The 18433-nt window shown below is 40.6% G+C and overlaps 1 protein-coding gene across 1 annotated transcript in view; it reads right to left on the reverse strand.

Moving 5' to 3' along the window:
• The window catches only part of DOCK9 (dedicator of cytokinesis 9), a 176829-nt gene that overhangs the window by 81074 nt on the left and 77322 nt on the right, over positions 1-18433 (reverse strand). The window contains exons 16-27 of the mRNA XM_007467228.1: positions 14824-14903; positions 14556-14743; positions 14126-14191; positions 12913-13005; positions 11772-11895; positions 11295-11416; positions 10102-10188; positions 9624-9713; positions 8202-8317; positions 7856-7925; positions 6947-7072; positions 6317-6388 (exon numbers count right to left, since the gene is read on the reverse strand). Coding sequence (XP_007467290.1) covers positions 6317-6388; positions 6947-7072; positions 7856-7925; positions 8202-8317; positions 9624-9713; positions 10102-10188; positions 11295-11416; positions 11772-11895; positions 12913-13005; positions 14126-14191; positions 14556-14743; positions 14824-14903 — 1234 coding nt within the window. The remainder of the gene's footprint in view (positions 1-6316; positions 6389-6946; positions 7073-7855; positions 7926-8201; positions 8318-9623; positions 9714-10101; positions 10189-11294; positions 11417-11771; positions 11896-12912; positions 13006-14125; positions 14192-14555; positions 14744-14823; positions 14904-18433) is intronic.

Below are 18433 nucleotides of genomic sequence, written 5' to 3' on the forward strand. Positions count from 1 at the left end.
AAAAAAAAAAAGCAGCAGGGAAAAACGACAAATAACATACAAGTGAACTCCCATAAGGTTAACAGCTGATTTCTCAGCAGAAATTCTACAAGCCAGAAGGGAATGGCACGATATATTTAAAGCAATGAAAGGGAAGAACCTACAACCAAGATTACTTTACCCAGCAAGGATCTCATTCAGATTTGACAGAGAAATCAAAAGCTTTATAGACAAGCAAAAGCTAAGAGAATTCAGCACCACTAAACCAGGTTTACAACAAATGCTAAAGGAACTTCTCTAGGCAGGAAACACAAGAGAAGGAAAAGACCTACAAAAACAAACCCAAAACAATTAAGAAAATGGTAACAGGAACATGCATATTGATAATTACCTTAAATGTAAATGGATTAAATGCTCCAACCAAAGGACATAGACTGACTGAACTGATACAAAAACAAGGCCCATATATACGCTGTCTACCAAGAGACCCACTTCAGACCTAGGGACACATACAGACTGAAAGTGAGGGGATGGAAAAAGATATTCCATGCAAATGGAAATCAAAAGAAAGCTGGAGTAGCAATTCTTCTATCAGACAAAATAGACTTTAAAATAAAGAATGTTATAAGAGACAAGGAAGGACACGACCTAATGATTGAAGGATCAATCCAAGAAGAAGATATAATAATTATAAATATATATGCACCCAACATAGGAGCACTCAATACATAAGGCAAATGCTAACAGCTATAAAAGAAGAAATCGACAGTAACACAGTGAGAGTGGGGGACTTTAACACCTCACTTCCACCAATGGACAGATCATCCAGACAAAAAATTAATAAAGAATACACAAGCTTTAAGTGACACAACAGACCAGATAGATTTAATTGATATTTATAGGACATTCCATCCAAAAACAGCAGATTGCACTTTCTTCTCAAGTGCACATGGAACATTCTCCAGGATAGATCACATCTTGGGTCACAAATCAAGCCTCAGTTAATTTAAGAAAATTAAAATCATATCAAGCACCCTTTCCGACCACAACACTATGAGATCAGAAATTACAGGGGAAAAAATGTCAAAAACACAAACACTTGGAGGCTAAACAATAGGTTACTAAACAATCAAGAGATCACTGAAGAAATCAAAGAGGAAATCAAAAAATACCTAGCGACAAATGACAATGAAAACATGATGATCCAAAACCTATAGGATGCAGCAAAAGCAGTTGTAAGAGGGAAGTTCATAGCAATACAATCCTGCCTCAAGAAACAAGAAAAATCTCAAATAAACAATCTAACCTTACACCTAAAGGAACTAGAGAAAGAAGAACAAACAAAACCCAAAGTAGAAGCAAAGAAACCATAAAGACCAAAGCAGAAATAAATGAGAAAGAAATGAAGGAAACGATAGCAGAGATCAATAAAACTAAAAGCTGGTTCTTTGAGAAGATAAATAAAATTGACAAACCATTAGCCAGACTCATCAAGAAAAAAAGGGAAAAGATTCAGATCAACAGAATTAGAAATGAAAAAGGAGAAGTAACAACTGACACTGCAGAAATACAAAGGATCATGAGAGATTACTACAAGCAACTATATGCCAATAAAATGGACAACCTGGAGGAAATGGACAAATTCTTTAAAAGGTATAACCTTCCAAGACTGAACCAGGAAGAAATAGAAAATATGAAAGACCAATCACAAGTAATGAAATTGAAACTGTGATTAAAAATCTTCCAACAAACAAAAGTCTAGGACCAGATGGCTTCACAGGTGAATTCTATCAAACATTTGATAGAGAAGAACTAACACCCATCCTTCTCAAACTCTTCCAAAAAATTGTAGAGGAAGGAACACTCCCAAACTCAGTCTACAAGGCCACCATCACCCTAATACCAAAACCGGACAGAGATACTACAAATAAAGAAAATTACAGACCAATATCACTGATGAATATAGATGCAAAAATCCTCAACAAAATACTAGCAAACAGAATCCAACAATACATTAAAAGGATCATACATCATGATCAAGTGGGATTTATCCCAGCGATGCAAGGATTCTTCAATATATGCAAATCAATCAATGTGATACACCATATTAACAAACTGAAGAATAAAAACCATATGATCATCTCAATAGATGCAGAAAAAGCTTTTGACAAAATTCAACACCCATTTATGACAAAATCTCTTCAGAAAGTGGGCATGGAGAGAACCTACCTAAAAGGCCATATACAACAAACCCACAGCCAACATCACTCTCAATGGGGAAAAACCGAATGCATTTCCTCTAAGATCAGCAATAAGACAAGGATGTTCACTCTCGCCACTGTTATTCAACATAGCTTTGGAAGTCCTAGCCACGGCAATCAGAGAAGAAAAAGAAATAAAAGGAATTCAAATTTGAAAAGAAGAAGTAAAACTGTCACTGTTTGCAGATGACATGATACTATACATAGAGAATCCTAAAGATGCCACCAGAAAACTACTAGAGCTAATCAATGAATTTGGTAAAGTTGCAGGATACAAAATTAATGCACAGAAATCTCTTGCATTCCTATACACTAATAAAGAAAGATCAGAAAGAGAAATTGAGAAAACAATCCCATTCACCATTGCAACAAAAAGAATAAAATACCTAGGAATAAACCTTCCTAAGGAGGTAAAAGACCTGTACTCAGAAAACTAAAAGACACTGATGAAAGAAATCAAAGATGTCACAAACAGATGGAGAGATATACCATGCTCTTGGATTGGAAGAATCAATATTGCCCAAAGGAATATACAGATTCAATGCAATCCCTATCAAATTACCAATGGCATTTTTTTACAGAACTAGAACAAAAAATCTTTAAAAGTTGTATGGAGACACAAAAGACCCAAAATAGCCAAAGCAATCTTGAGGGAAAAAAACAGAGTTGGAGGAATCAGACTCTCTGACTTCAGACTACACTACAAAGCTACAGTAATCAAGACAATATGGTACTGGCACAAAACCAGAAATATAGATCAAAGGAAAAGGATAGAAAGCCCAGAGATAAACCCATGCCCCTATGGTCAACTAATCTATGACAAAGGAGGCAAGGATATACAATGGAGAAAAGACAGCCTCTTCAATAAGTGGTGTTGGGAAAACTGGACAGCTACATGTAAAAGAATAAAATTAGAACACCCCCTAACACCACACACAAAAATAAACTGAAAATGGATTAAAGACCTAAATGTAAGACCTGACACTATAAAACTCTTAGAGGAAAACACAGGAAGAACATTCTTTGACATAAATCACAGCAAGATCTTTTCTGAACCACCTCCTAGAGTAATGAAAACAAAAAGAAAAATAAACAAATGGGACCTAATGAATTTTAAAAGCTTTTGCAAAGCAAAGAAAACTATAAGATGAAAAGACAACTCTCAGAATGGGAGAACATATTTGCAAATGAATCAACGGACAAAGGATTAATTTCCAAAATATATAAACAGCTCATGCAGCTCAATATTAAAAAAACAAGCAACCCAATCCAAAAATGGGCAGAAGACCTAAGTAGACATTTCTCCAAAGAAGACATACAGATGGCCAAGAAGCACATGAAAAGCTGCTCAGCATCGCTAATTATTAGAGAAATGCAAATCAAAACTACAATGAGGTATCACCTCACACCGGTTAGAATGGGCATCATCAGGAAATCTGCAAACAACAAATGGTGGAGAGGGTGTGGAGAAAAGGGAACCCTCTTGCACTGTTGGTGGAAATGTAAATTGATACAGCCGCTATGGAGAACAGTATGGAGGTTCCTTAAAAAACTAAAAATAGAATTACCATATGACCGAGCAATCCCACTACTGGGTATATACCCTGAGAAAACCATAATTCAAAAAGACACATGCACCCCAATGTTCACTGAAGCACTATTTACAATAGCCAGGTCATGGAAGCAACCTAAGTGCCCATCAAGAAAGGAATGGATAAAGGAGATGTGGTATATATATACAATGGAATATTAGTCAGGTATAAAAAGGAATGAAACTGGGTCATTTATAGAGACGTGGATGGACATAGATACTGTCATACAGAGTGAATTAAGTTAGAAAGAGAAAAACAAATATCGTATATTAACGCATATATGTGGAATCTAGAAAAATGGTACAGATGAACCAGTTTTCAAGGCAGAAATAGAGACACAGATGTAGAGAACAAACATATGGACACCAAGGGGGCAACGTTGGGGGGCAGGTGGTGGTGGTGGGATGAACTGGGAGATTGGGATTGACATGTATACACTAATATGTATAAAATAGATAACTAAAGAACCTGCTGTATAAAAAAATAAAATAAAATTCAAAAATAAACAAATAAATAAATATACTTCTCAGGAATGTTTCAGAAGTGTTCCTTACCCCCTTGAACATGGCTCCCGTGGTCTAACTGCACGCTTTCCCGCATGAACTCCATGAGGGCACAAATCATACTACATTTAACCATGTAACCTCTGAGCCTGTCATATAATAAGGGCTCAATGAATACTTCCTGAACACATCAGTTCTTTTAAAAAATATAATCAGGTTTACTAATCTCTCTGAAGTGATCCCATTTATTTAAAGACAAAAATGATGAAAAATCCAGTAGTTCAGTTATAAACCGAATTGTGTCCCTGTTCCCAACCTCCCCCCAAAATTCGTATATTGAAGCCCTAACCCTACCTCAGAATGTAAGTGCATTTGGAGATAGGGTCTTCAAAGAGGAAATTAAGTTAAAATGAGGTCATCAAGATGAGCCTTAATCCAGCAGGATTAAGAAGAGATTCGGACACAGACACACACGGAGGGAAGACCATGTGAGGACACAGGGAGAGGAAGGCCACCCACAAGCCAAGGAGAGAGGCCTCCTGAGAAACCAACCCCACAGACACCTTGATCTCAAGACATGTAGCCTCCAGAATCACAAGGAAATAAACTTCTGTTGTTCAAGTCCCCCGGTGTATAGTACTTGTGATGGCAGCCCCAGCAGACGATGACAGGCCTAGAGCCTGTCCTGTATAGGGCATTTTTAACAGAAAGGCAAAATAACAAGATGTGTGTGTGTGTGTGTGCATGCCTGTTTAGCTGCACTGCCAAGTAGACAATCTGCTAGATTTTTCCCCTGGCAGGCTGTGCTGGCAAGATTTAGATGGTGCGCTACTCTGTGGAAGGCAGGGCCCACCTCCATCTGGCATCTCCCTGTGCACTAAAATTGGATTTAAAAGAAAAAAGAAAAGAAAGGAAACCTCCTGAGCAGGCTCCAGCTCTACTAGAAGAAAAGCACAGCTTTAGGTTCTGAACCACGAGCCTTCCACCTGACAAAATCCACCAGCCTTTCCCCAGGCTTCCTGTCCATCCAGATCCCTTGTCCAGGGGACCTAGATCTTGAGCCTCCCTCCCTGGGGCTCCGCCCTCCTTCCCACGTGCACTGAGGAGGCTGCTGGGCCCCAGGACCCCTGCTCCCCACATGAGCGCCTGCTGCTCCCGGCCATAGTCACCAACACCCCGCTTCTGTACAGCTATGACACAGTATGAATCCAGTCATACAGCAACTCCGGGACTCCGAGAGTCTCAGAAGCAATTCCGCGCACAGCCACCTGGGTTTACTGCATTGGAATTCCATAAATATTTATCTACACTGAGCCTCAGCCAGCCAGCGGGGGCATCAGGCCAGAGTCTGTTCATCTCATGGCAGAGACCAGTGGGAACCAGGGGACAGCACGGGGACCCAGAGGGTCACACACACCCAGGCACCATGGGGAGGATGCGTCAGGGGAGACGGAGTTGTCTCAGAGTCCACTAATTGGCCATAGAGGATGTGTGATCAAACCAGACTTTCCCATCTAAGCTGCTGAGAAATCTCTACAATGTTCAAGACACTTAACAAACACTGGGTAGTTACATTTGAAATGAACGCTTAAACTGCTACTCCCTTTTCAACAGATGTGAAGATTTCTAAGCTAGTCAAAGGAAAAGACTTATTTTTCTCTGGATTTAATAACACAGAGCTCCACGAGTGTGGGCTCTGCAGCCAGACTGGCCCAAAGCCTGGCTCCCTCAATTCACTGCAGGGTGATCCTGGGTAGGTAACTCAAGCACTCTGGTCTCAGCTTCTTCATCTATAAAACTATAAGACTAGTAATTCCCCCATAGGGTTGTTACAGAGCTAAAATGACTTGCTACTTGGAAAGCCCCTAGAACAGTACTGTGAGCGGAACATAGAAAGCAATAATAAGTGTTAGCTACAAACACAATGAAAGAGAATTTCCCGTAAGAACTGCCACGTAAGCCCTGAGAGGAAGTGACATACCTTAACTTTGGAGTTCTCTATCAAATGCTGAGCCATGGATTTGATCAAAACTTCAAAGAAAAACCATGAATACTGAAAGAAACGAAAGAATCCAGTAAGGAAAACAACAAATCAGAAGGTGAGACATTTACTCCCTTAGGCTGACAATGTCACTGATGTGAAACAAGTGTGACCTGAAAACATAGCTGAGCCTCTTGGCGAATGGCTGTCAGAGCAGAGGTCCAAGGTAGATGCACCCGCTTCCACGCGTCTAACAGTAAACGATGCCGTACACTCAGCAGACAGTCAGCACGGCACAGCCAACCAGAGGTGCCAGCTCATTCGCACTGGCCTTTCCTCTCGGTTGGGTCCCACCCGGGGACACTTGCCTTTATAGTCTCTAACTCAGTGTCCTCCAACGGTTTGAATATAATGACTGTGAAACTTTGAATACAGTAATACCTTGCGGCCCTGTTAGGAGCACAAGTACAAGCAGCGAAGTTGGTACTGAAGAACTAACTCTGTTACCCCCTTTTAGGAGGTGGTGATTGTCTCCAAAAGCACACAAAGAGGGTGAAATCGATCAGGCCACGAAGTCTGACTTTTCTTCAGTTTCAATACCACAGAGCCACACTGGCCCTCCTGACATACCTTAAGTAGTTTGTTGCTGGTGAGGAAATCGGCGGAAGGCTTGAGAATTGTGGTCATGGATTTGGTCAGCTCTTCATGCACCGTCTTGTATTCGGAAGCAATATACGGCTCAGCCTTATAAGCATACTTTGAAGAAAAGGGAAAGATATTTTAATGCACCGGTTCTCCAAGTTGGGCTGAAAGCTGGAGAGGCTCCTAAGGATGGAGATCAGGGACTGAATACAACTGCATGGGTGGGAGAGGAGGTGTGGAAACGGAAGGTGGGAAGGGTGGTTGTCATGTGACAGGAAGAGGGAGCCCAGGGTGTCTTCAGGGAGCCCATCAAAACATGTGAATCACCTGACTCAGCTGGTGGGTCCTCCAGCCCAGAACTCCACCTCCCAAGGACTTTAAGCAACGTGTCGCATGACACTCAGGAACTGATTCCCTAAAGCACCCCAATTTTACTTTTTAAACTAATACATAACTATAATTCACAGAGGTGTCGAAGGTTAAATAGAACACGTGTAACTTTTGAGAACAGTAAAGGCCACCATGTTCACGAAATATTGTTATGTAAATGACAAACTTGTTGATGTTTATCCTAACGGCACCTCTTACTTTCCTTCATAGTCTTCTAATTGATGGTGGCCACAGCTAACCTTCCCATCTTTCAATTTCTATGTCATTTGGGTCACATTATTTGCAAAACCCATAAAAGGACGAAATGCAGCTGAAAGAATGAAATTAGGTAAATAAAGGAATGGCTGCCCCTCTCTGGACTTCCCCGCGTTCAGGTGCAAGCACCAGCTATAGGCATAGAAGATAAAGCAGAGGTGTTAAGTTTCATCCCAAATACATCAGTAAGTCCTCAGAAGGAAAATTGGAGAGCCACAGATTTAAATGACCGGGGCAGTTTCATTTACATACCTTAACATATGACCTCAAGTGGCTCTCCAATCCTTCCTCATGGCACTGGGCAACCACATGAATAATGACCCTACACATCACAGGAATGAATAAAGCAATGAACAGTAATGTGAAAATGGAAACATTTCATTATTATCACAGTAGCAGTAGAACAATGATGGTGCTATTGGCACCACAGGAAACGAGAAAACAAGGAATCAGATGGGGTCCCCGCATATGGGATCAAAAGAAATTTCTTAACTATAATGTTCAACACATACTCGCATCCCAGATATGTATGACTGTGCTCCAGATGCGGACAGACTGAAAGGGAAGAAGAGTGTCCACCTCTCTCTGCCTCTCTCACCGTGTCACGTTGACGGCAACTTCCTCCTGGGTTGCTCGGGTGAGGACACGGAATAGCTGGTTTAGGATGGTGGGCAAGAAGGCGATCATCACGTGACCTTCCATCGCGTGCAGGCTCTACAGACGTGGAATGGCAAAGTTTGTGTTACCTTTTTAAAAATAAACCAACCCCAAGAAGTTTCCACTTAGTTCCAAATAAGGATGGAAGAAATCCATCTTAAACAAATGGAGACAGTGGCAGGCAGACTAATCGGCAAAGATGTCCACGTCCTAAACCCCAGAACCTGTGAATGTGTTACATGGCAAAGGGGAATTAAGGCTGCTAATCAGATTAGCTGGCCGTGAGACAGGGGACTCTGCTGGATTATCCAGGTGGGCCTGAAGTAATCACAAGCATCCTCAAAAGTGGAAGAGGGAGGCAGGAGAGTGGGGCGAAGAATGCTCAGAGATGCAACATTGTTGTCTTTGAGATGGAGGAAGGGGCCACAAGCCAAGGAATGAGTGCAGCCTTTAGGAGCTGGAAAAGGACAGGAAATAGATTCACCCCTAGAGTTTCCAGAAAGGAACTCAGCCCTGTTAATAACACCCTGGTTTTAGCCCAGTGAAACCCGTGTCAGATCTCTGGCCTACAGGAAGTGTAAGAAAACAAATTTGTGTTGTTTTAAGCCACCATTTTGTAGTAATTTGTTACAGCAGCAATAGAGAATGAATAAAAGGCTCTTATTCAAGTCACATGGCTCTTATGATATAGCTGAAAGGGGACCTGGAGCAGTGATTTCAGAATCCCCATTCCATTTTCCTTGCTTAAATCAAACAAATTCCACTTCTCACATTTCTTCTATTCTGTCCCCATGCTTAGAACGCCCTTTTTCGAAATGCTCCCCTAGAATCATGCTCTGGGTGAAACTCCCCTAGACCAACCCTCCTGCTCTCCCTGTGCCATGACTCCAGGAGCCCCCCAGCCTGCCCAAAGCTGGAGTTGGTTATGTGCATCATTTCTGGGTTTTTTTGCCTACCTAGCATGCATTCACCAAGTTTATGTTGTCCCCTACAATGAATAAGAAGTTACTTAACAGTGGGACTAAAGTCACTGCTTTTTATGTGCCTGTGACTGTGCTCTGCGCCCAGTGAGCACTCACAGGCAGGGCCTCTAAGTGGGTGCTTTTCTATGCGGAATAATGTGTTTTAGGTCCAGCCTGAGAAAAGGATATGTGGAGCTGGAATGAAGATCACAGTGGTATTATTTCCGAGTCCACTTCTTCCCACTATCTAAAACCACATAGATGCCACCAGTGTGAGGTCATCTAGCTAAGAGCAGCCTTGTAAGATTTCCAAGGGGTAAGAAGAACACTCACCACCAAATAAAAAACCCAACCTACTGTACACTCATTAAAAAGGGGTTACTAAGAAAGCTATGTGATACCTTCAGGTATTTTACAAGTTCGCTCCCTAAGGCTTGGGCTCCAGATTCGGTTTTCTGACAGTACTGGAAAAAATTATGGAAGTGCTGATCCTGGGGAGATAAAAGAAGACAAGAAAATGAAAGCTTATTAGCATATCTGCTGTGGAAACAGAAGTATTTGCTTCTTGCAGCATGTATGTTTTATTTAGACTACAAAACATCATATAAAAATGAAAGCATCAAAGAGATAAAAATAAATTTAAAAAAAGATTTCAAAGATCCTCCAACAAAAGAGGAAAACTGTTGAGAAATGTTACTTGTACTATTCATTTATATCATTACATGAGAGCACCTTATATGCACTTTCTTTCTTCAAAAAAGGACTTATAGAGTGAAAATATATCTAGGTAATATATCAATTAGGATTTTATTTTGCCAAAAAATCATGCAAACTCATTCACAAAGCAATCACTGCTAATTTTAATGGAACAGCACTTACCTGAGTATACACTGTGGAAACCAGATGAGTTGAAACTTTCAGCAGCGGCTTGCTTCCATCTACCCATTTAATTTCTGGACCATAATGCTGAAAAAATATGGAGGGAAGAAACATCCCAACAGATTAGTGACATTAGCTTCAAACATCATCTTCAGTGAAGGTACTGATGAGGTGCTGAAGGCCAGACAGCCTCAGTAACTTGAGATTTATGCCTGGCTCACAGCAGGAACGTAACCAGTACCACTTTCTGCCTACTTCCTTCTCCCAAGTACAATGCTCTTCCTACTGGATATTCTAAGCTACCTTTTCTGTGTTCTTGCAGCTGTATGAATTACTGTCCATTTGAGAGGGAAAGACTCCCAATATTACCAGTGACTTAACCAAACTTGAGTTCAGGGTTCTGAAAGTCATGGCATAAGGTACCAGATAAAGTAAATAGGATAGTAAGTATTCCTGGCACAGGCAAAGGGTCCATCATCTGTTTGTGTTCAGTTTTATTTCTGAAACCTCTGTTTTTCTCATGTTCAGACTAGGAATAATAACTGAATGTTACATGATTTACCCTTATTTTGGAATATTTTAACTATTTGTTCATAACATGGGCCCAAATTGGGCACTATTTAAATGCAGAGAGATATTAAATGCCATTCACAATGAAACAGAACGGATCTTAACTAAGCATGTTATAAAACTGAAGTCTGTAACATTTAAGATGGCTAAAAAGAATATAAAACCAACAAACCAATTGGAGAAATCTGAGAAAATTCAAGCTCTAATGAATCAGAAATGTATCAGAGTGGACTACCATGTGGGTGAGAGATTTGCTTACTAGACTTACAATAAGTTGGAAGACAATTCCTAACCATTTGCATGACTCTAAGAACCTATCTTTATTTGAGCACGACTAGTTTTCAGAGACAAAATTCCATCTCATACAGCACGTCCAAGTTTCCATTTCCCTGCTGAAGCACTGCTAGTTCAGGGCTTATAAAATGCCCAAACTGTAATTCCAGATTGTGATAACTGTTAACAGCACTGCCTTCCAGTAGCCTAAGTTTACTTGAAAATGAAAAACTAAAACCAAAATGTGGGACTGGCAAAAATACTGCATGCTTTTGTGTGTTACTGTTGTTTTAGCTGATCTTTAATGCTTTCTGAAGGAACTGCGATCAACCAATCTTAAAGTACTGTACCCTGCCCATCCCAAGCTCCTGGTAGCCAAGGTAGCCGGATGGGAGATTGGCTGAGACAGGGATGTGCTGCTCGCTAGTCACCACCCTTCCGTCTTTCAGGAGAGGAAGCCAGGAATATCCAACTGTTGAAATAAAGAACAAAAAAATCACCGATAAGTGTAGGAAAATGTATGAAGACAGCCATGTTACTAAATTGCCTGATCTTTAAGAACTGTTAATACCAATCAGAGTAAGAAACTGAAAAGACCCTGAATATAGTCTCTGCAGAACAGCGTCTATAATGTACGCTGGCCTCTCTGGGATTAGAATTCTAAGATTATCTCCTACAAAATGGACGTATGAGAGCCGGGCATGCTACCCTTACAAATGTCATCTAAAAAGGCCTTCACAAAAGGATGCAAATTCAGAATCAAAACAAAATTTAAGAACCTAATGTGTAAGTTGTGAACAATCAAAGGAATATGATGAAATTCAAACCTTGTGTTTCAACAACATCCTTCTTCTTTGTGCTTCCTTTGCTTGAATTATCACAGCTGACATGGGAGAATGTGAACAGCAAGTGGTGCTTTTCATGTAGCTGGGTGGGCAATTCTATTTTAATCTGCAAGGAAGACAAAATAACAATCTTTTTTATATTCCAAAACAACAACGTGTCACCCATGTACAGACGTGTATTTGCTCTCCAAACTGATTTAACGTTTGCAGTTAAAGAGAGCTGAGGCTGTAAAGTTGTGCTAAGGAAGAAATGGATCCTTAATACACTGTACTGGTCTAAATGTTTGTGTCCCCCACAAATGCATATGTTGAAATCCCAGCTCCAAAGGTGATGGTATTAGTAGGTGGGGCCTTTGGGGTGATTAGGGCATGAGGATGGAGCCCTCATAAATGGGATTAGTGCTCTTGTAAGAGATCCTATAGAGCTCCCCGGCCCTTCCTGCCATGGGAGGACACAACTGAGAAGTCTGTGACCCGGGAGGTGGCCCTCACCCAACCATACTGGCACCCTGATCCTAGACTTCCAGCCTCCAGAACCATGAGCAATTAATAATCTGCTGTTTACAAGCCACCCAGTTGGTGGTATTTTGTTACAGCAGCCTGAATGGACTAAAAACATTCACTGACCAAAAAACAGGAGAGTTGGTATTTCAACTCTAGAAAGAACTGGAAAACTCATGACAGAAACCACTTCGTTAACACAACCAAGGCATAATGAAAAACCAGGTTTAAACATTTAAAAGTAGGATTCACATAGTAGTTTTAATGAACTGCATTGTAATTCTACATAAGGAAACCCAAAAACAGGAAAGGAAGATTCTCAGGTCCAACAAGTATTTAACTAAAGTATGCATTTGAACGGAAATATTAATTGTGGTAGGGACACAGGAGGAATTTTGACTTTTTCTTTTCTATATTATCTGCATTTTCCAAGTTCTTATTTTTTATAATAAATGTTACTTTTATAATTAGAAAAATTATGCAAAATAAATATTTCAACATTTAGTTCTATTACTGTAATTTCAGTATGCAGCTTCTCTTGAATCCTGGTTTACTAGGCAAAGAAAGTGGAGTTTTCCTTAAAACTGGTTAAACTGGGTTTTCTCTTGAAAACCTCACTTACCTCATCATAAAATTCTGGGTTTTGGTGATGATGTAGAACTGCAGCAAAGGCGCTTCTTGTGAATACTGGCCCACCAGGTCTGCCATAAATGCACTAAAATAAGAATGAGTGAAGGGAGACACCAGTCTTCAATTAATAGAGTAAGAAATTAAACTCAGATGTGTTGTAGAGAAAGCAGCATTCCTACAGCATAAACTAAGCCACCTTTGATGGATTTCTCCTGCTTACAAGACTCCAGACCCACAAGCCCTCTTACTCCTAGATCCGACCCACCCCTGGCTCATCTCCCAGCCCTCCCCTCCACTCCCTCCCCCACCCCTCCCCCACCCCTCCGTGCCCTGGACAATGCCTGCTCACTGCTCACTTTCACCTCCATGCCTTTGCTGACACAAACCCTCGGTCTGAACGACCTTCCCTCCCATGTACAGCAAGCAAACTCTCATGCATCCTTCAAGAAATGATTCATTCCTTCCTGTGTCCCCTCGGCAATTTTTTATAGTAATTATTCAGTTTTATCCAAAAAACCATTTCTGTACCTTCTGTGTGCCAGGAGCTTTTCCTCCATGACTGCCTTTCCCACTAAACTGTGAATTTCTTGAGGGCAAAAACTATATTATATTCTTTGCATCTTTATCTCCTTCCCTTTTTGGAAAGTCATTTCCACACAGTTACAGTAAAGAATTTGGGCTCTGGAGCCAGAATGCCTGGGTTTGAACACCGGTTCCACTAATGTATGGCCCTGAGCAATTCACTTAAATTCTGTGCATTAGTTCCCTCATCTAAAAAAAATTCAGATAATAATAGTTCCTAACTCAAAAGACTGTTATGAGCATTAAAGGAGTCTAATTACCTATAGGGCTCTACGGGCAGAGCCTGGAATATAACAAGCACTCAATAAACATCACCAATAATCTACTATTATTATTACATACTAGAATAAACATTTTCAAGTTAGGTGCATGATATGTTTACTGAATTGAACACGTATAAAAAAAAAACCCCTCCCTAAAGAGTATAACAAAACAGACATTATCAGTTGAGAGCAAGAACTCAATTATTCCAAATTCTGTAAGGTTCAGCATATGTGGTTATATTCTGTGATGTCACATATTTTGTGTTTGTGTCAATTAAAATGTGCTAAATCCCTTTAGTTGTACAATATCATGCAACTGCACTTTTAAAATGGAAAATTACGAACACATAAAATACAAACCTTCAGAGGCTGAGAGTCTTCCTCATCTGAATCTTTGAATTCAATGCAAATAGCAATATTTCTGGCCTGCAGCGATAGTTAAATAATAAAAAAAAAAAAGAAAAGAAAAAGCCAAAGTATGTAAATATTGATAAAAGAACACGAGAAGCCAAAACCTAAGAGAGCTTGGTATCAAAAATAAAACCTCGGGCTTCCCTGGTGGCGCAGTGCTTGAGAGTCCGCCTGCCAATGCAGGGGACACAGGTTCGTGCCCCGGTCCGGGAAGATCCCACATGCCGCGGAGCGGCTGGGCCCGTGAGCCATGGCCGCTGAGCCTGTGCGTCCGCAGCCTGTGCTCCGCGGCAGAGGAGGCCACAACAGTGAGAGGCCCGCGTACCGCAAAACAAAACAAACAAACAAACAAAAATAAAATCTCAATCTTTGCACTCACCTTGGCAAAAGACTTTTGACTGTCATATTTCAAGGACTTAGGATAAACATAAAGGTGGTGGTTGTAGATGGTGTATGGCTGAGTGTGTTTTGGTATGCAGGGCACAAATTCCTCTACCTCAAACGTGATTGGCATTTTAGTACAGGTTTCAAATTGCTTCGTAGGAATGTATGATGAATTGACATAATCTAAAAAAATTAAAAACAAACAAATTGAAGTAAAAACCAAACAAAAACTTGTCTGTTTATTACATAGAACTTACACTTACTAGGAAAGTCTGAGGAAACACTATCAATTGTAATGTCTAGATTGCCCAGAATCACGGGGAGTTTAGCCATCTTCTCAGGTCTACAAACGAAAGAAGAGAAAAATCAAACAGGTTAGGTTAGCTCTGAATTCTAGAGCAGCACTTCCTAAAGAAATATAATGCAAGCCATAAAAGTAATTTTAAACTTTCAAATAGCTACATTTTAAAAAAGTAAAAGGAAACAGGTAAAAATTAGTTTTAAAAATATTTTATTTAACCCAACATTTAAAAAATATTATCTCAATATGTAATGAGTATAAAAAGTGTGTTCTAATTCTTCGAAACCACGTGTGTGTATTTTACACTTGCAGCTCATGTCACTGGACCTGCTGTATTTCAAGTGCTCGATAGTCACACGTGGCTAGTGGCTACTGTGCTGGACACCACAAGTCCAGATAAGAATATTAGCAAAATGTTATAGTGGAAGTTTTCCTGAACCACTCCATCCTCAGCATACATTCTTGGCTCATGTAGAATCATGAAAATTCAGAAGCCATCTTAAGCTCCAATGTCTAGTGAAATGCCAGATACAAAGAAGGTACTCAGTGAAATGCCTGGTTTTTGTATTTGGTCTGACTCCATCCAATACAGGGATATCCTCTGTGATGTTCCTGACCTGCCTCAGCCCTTCCTAGTGACATGGAAATCTTCAACATAGCCGTTTCGATACCCAAGACTGCTCTTCGTCACAGCATGGTAAAATTCACTTCTCTGAAGCTTCCACTCATCAAGGAGCCTAGTTATGTTTCTCTGTGTAACACTTTTAACCATCTATACACAGCTATCACACCTTCCTGAAGTCCTGGATTCTCAGCCCTTTTGCATCTCCCTCCAATGCCATTTCTCTCACATAAGAACATCCCCCTTACATCATCATGGCTCCCCGAACTGCATAGATAAGGCCCAGTGTGGTCTGCCCAGGTGGGGTAAAGCAGCTGTCTGGTTTTGAACAATATACCCTTCTACTGATGCAGCCAAAATTCTATTACTTTTAAACAGTCACGCCACCCTAGTGACGCACATCAAATTTACAAGCACCTAAACTCCCTAATTTTTTTTTCATATGCTTCACTATCGTGCTATATGTTTCCATCCTGTATTTATACAATTATATTTTTAGAAGTCAGAACAGGATTTGATTTTTGTCTCGGTGAAATTTTATCTTTTTATGATCGAGTCATTCGAGTTGATCAAAACCCTCCTAAGGGCTTCCCTGGTGGCGCAGTGGTTGAGAGTCCGCCTGCCGATGCAGGGGACACGGGGTCGTGCCCCGGTCCAGGAAGATCCCACATGCGGCGGAGCGGCTGGGCCCGTGAGCCATGGCCGCTGAGCCTGCGCGTCCGGAGCCTGTGCTCCGCAACGGGAGAGGCCACAACAGTGACAGGCCCGCGGACCGCCAAAAAAAAAAAAAAAAAAAAAAAAAAAAAAAAAAAAAAAAAAAAAAAAAAAAAAAAACCCTCCTAAATCCAGATTCTAACATCTAATGTATTAGATACGCCTAACAGCTTTATGTCATGAAGACATTCATCAGCACCTTATATTCTCAGAAAAGTCATTGATGAAGATAATGCACAGAATATTGCAAGAAGCAGCTCCTTCTCAAACCTCTAGAGGACCATCGCCAGACTAATACTAGCCACTCATCACCCCTCCTGGCTTCTGGTCACTCCAGCATTGAACAGCTGTCCACTCTCTCACATGCGCTACACTCCTCTGACCCGTTGGTCATCTTAGAATATACACTTTGCATTCCTCTGCTGGACCAGCGTGGCAACCCAATTAAAAACAGAGAAGCCGAAACTTGGCTAGGATAACTTGTTCTATGTGACATGACTTGTTCCTAGAACACAGAACACTGCCTCCTGGTTCTTCATCGGCCACCTGTTTAATAATGTCTTTGAGAACACTGGCAAGAAACAGCACAGCTCAGTGGCCAACAGATTCAGCATTTGGTTTTGTTCCCAGTTTTGAAAAGTTCCTAACTCCTGTTTTTAAGATTCCTCAGACATTATTGTTGTCTTAAGCAATCTCACATGTAACTTAAAATATGTCTTGTGGTATTGTGGAACTGAACCAGGAGGTCCCTAACAGTTCCAAATTCTTGCTTTCATATGACTACAGCCTACATTGAGCATAGTCATCTTTGCCTATCACCAGCTCCAACTTACACAATCACTTTCTCTCAGGGTTCCTCTCATTTCCACTTGTCTTTTGTTTACATCTGAGTTTAAATGAACAATTCCTTGAACTCCTGAGAGAGATAACTGTCAGGAAGGCAAGTCAACAGATATTCATCATTCTGCCTTCAGTTAAAAAGATTGCTGGCCAAAAGATGTCCAGGTACCGTCCAGCACTACCCCGATACTTTGTCCCTGTGCCACTGTGTGATTTGTTCACAAACACAATACCTTTTTCTTCTAGCAGGAAGACTGTGCCTTCGACAATCATTCCCTGGGAGCTGTCAATGGCTTCCCAAGCACTGTTAACTACCACAATGATACTCCACCAGAGCCTCCCTCACCTTTACCCAAAGCTCTTGGGGCATCATCCCTCAGACCAGGGGGCTTCTACGCAGGTATAAATTTTCTTGACGTATACTGCCTGGCTCCATCTCTTCATTTGAGCAACTTAACTCTGCAGCATACCATAAAACTCTGTGTTGACAAAATCTTAGAGACACCTACAGAGTTGTATCTGCTTCCTTGAGTCAGAAATATTATGTTTAATGTAAATGATACTTTTAAATGTACAATAAGTACTCGAGAGTACTATATTTCACCCCTTCCTAGTTATTTCTACCTGTGGATAAATATATACCTTCTTCAAGATTTTGTTTTGGATTATCACTATGACATCATGCCCATATAAGTTTGAGAGATTTGGATTTCTAAGCAACAAATTTTAATTAAATTATCTTCATTCACTGGAACTCTTTCTACGATGTGTTACTTACTTCTGTGTCTAACTATACTTACTTCTTATTCTGTTTCCTCCCTCTACTGAGAGCTTTCACTTCTAGTTGCTACTCTGTAGTGGCATTATTTCCATTCATTTCCAAGCAAGCACCGATCTGAGCTTAGTTCCATATCAGGTAGCACAGGGACTCTGTGGAAGCTGTTTCTACCAACTCAGTTTTTTAAAACATAATCTCAAACCTATTTCAAAACTTTATGATTTTTATTGAACTTGGCTTATTAGAGATCAAAACGTCACACACATCAAAAATTCTACTGCCTTTTATATGTGCATTTCCAAAGTGATGGGGGGGGGGGCGGTGTGCGCAAGCATGTGTTGCACAAAGAGAATTCTCTCATATCTGCAATTAGTTTGGAGTTTTTTTTAATGCTAAAAATTCGTACCCACATTCTATGTAAAACTTATAAAAGAATGCTTGAGAATGAAAACCCATCTTAAAACTTCACTGATTAAATAAATGTGTAATGGAGATGCATGTACGGAGTCTGGCATTGGGAAAGTGCTTCTGTCTACATGTGAACTTAAGAGTGAGGCTCAAACTCCCTCTCTTGGGAAAAGGAAAGGTTTTCTTTTCCCACTGTCCATACATTCCTGC

The sequence above is a fragment of the Lipotes vexillifer genome, unplaced genomic scaffold, assembly GCF_000442215.2.
Source record: "Lipotes vexillifer unplaced genomic scaffold, Lipotes_vexillifer_v1.1 scaffold291, whole genome shotgun sequence".
NCBI lineage: Eukaryota > Metazoa > Chordata > Mammalia > Artiodactyla > Lipotidae > Lipotes > Lipotes vexillifer.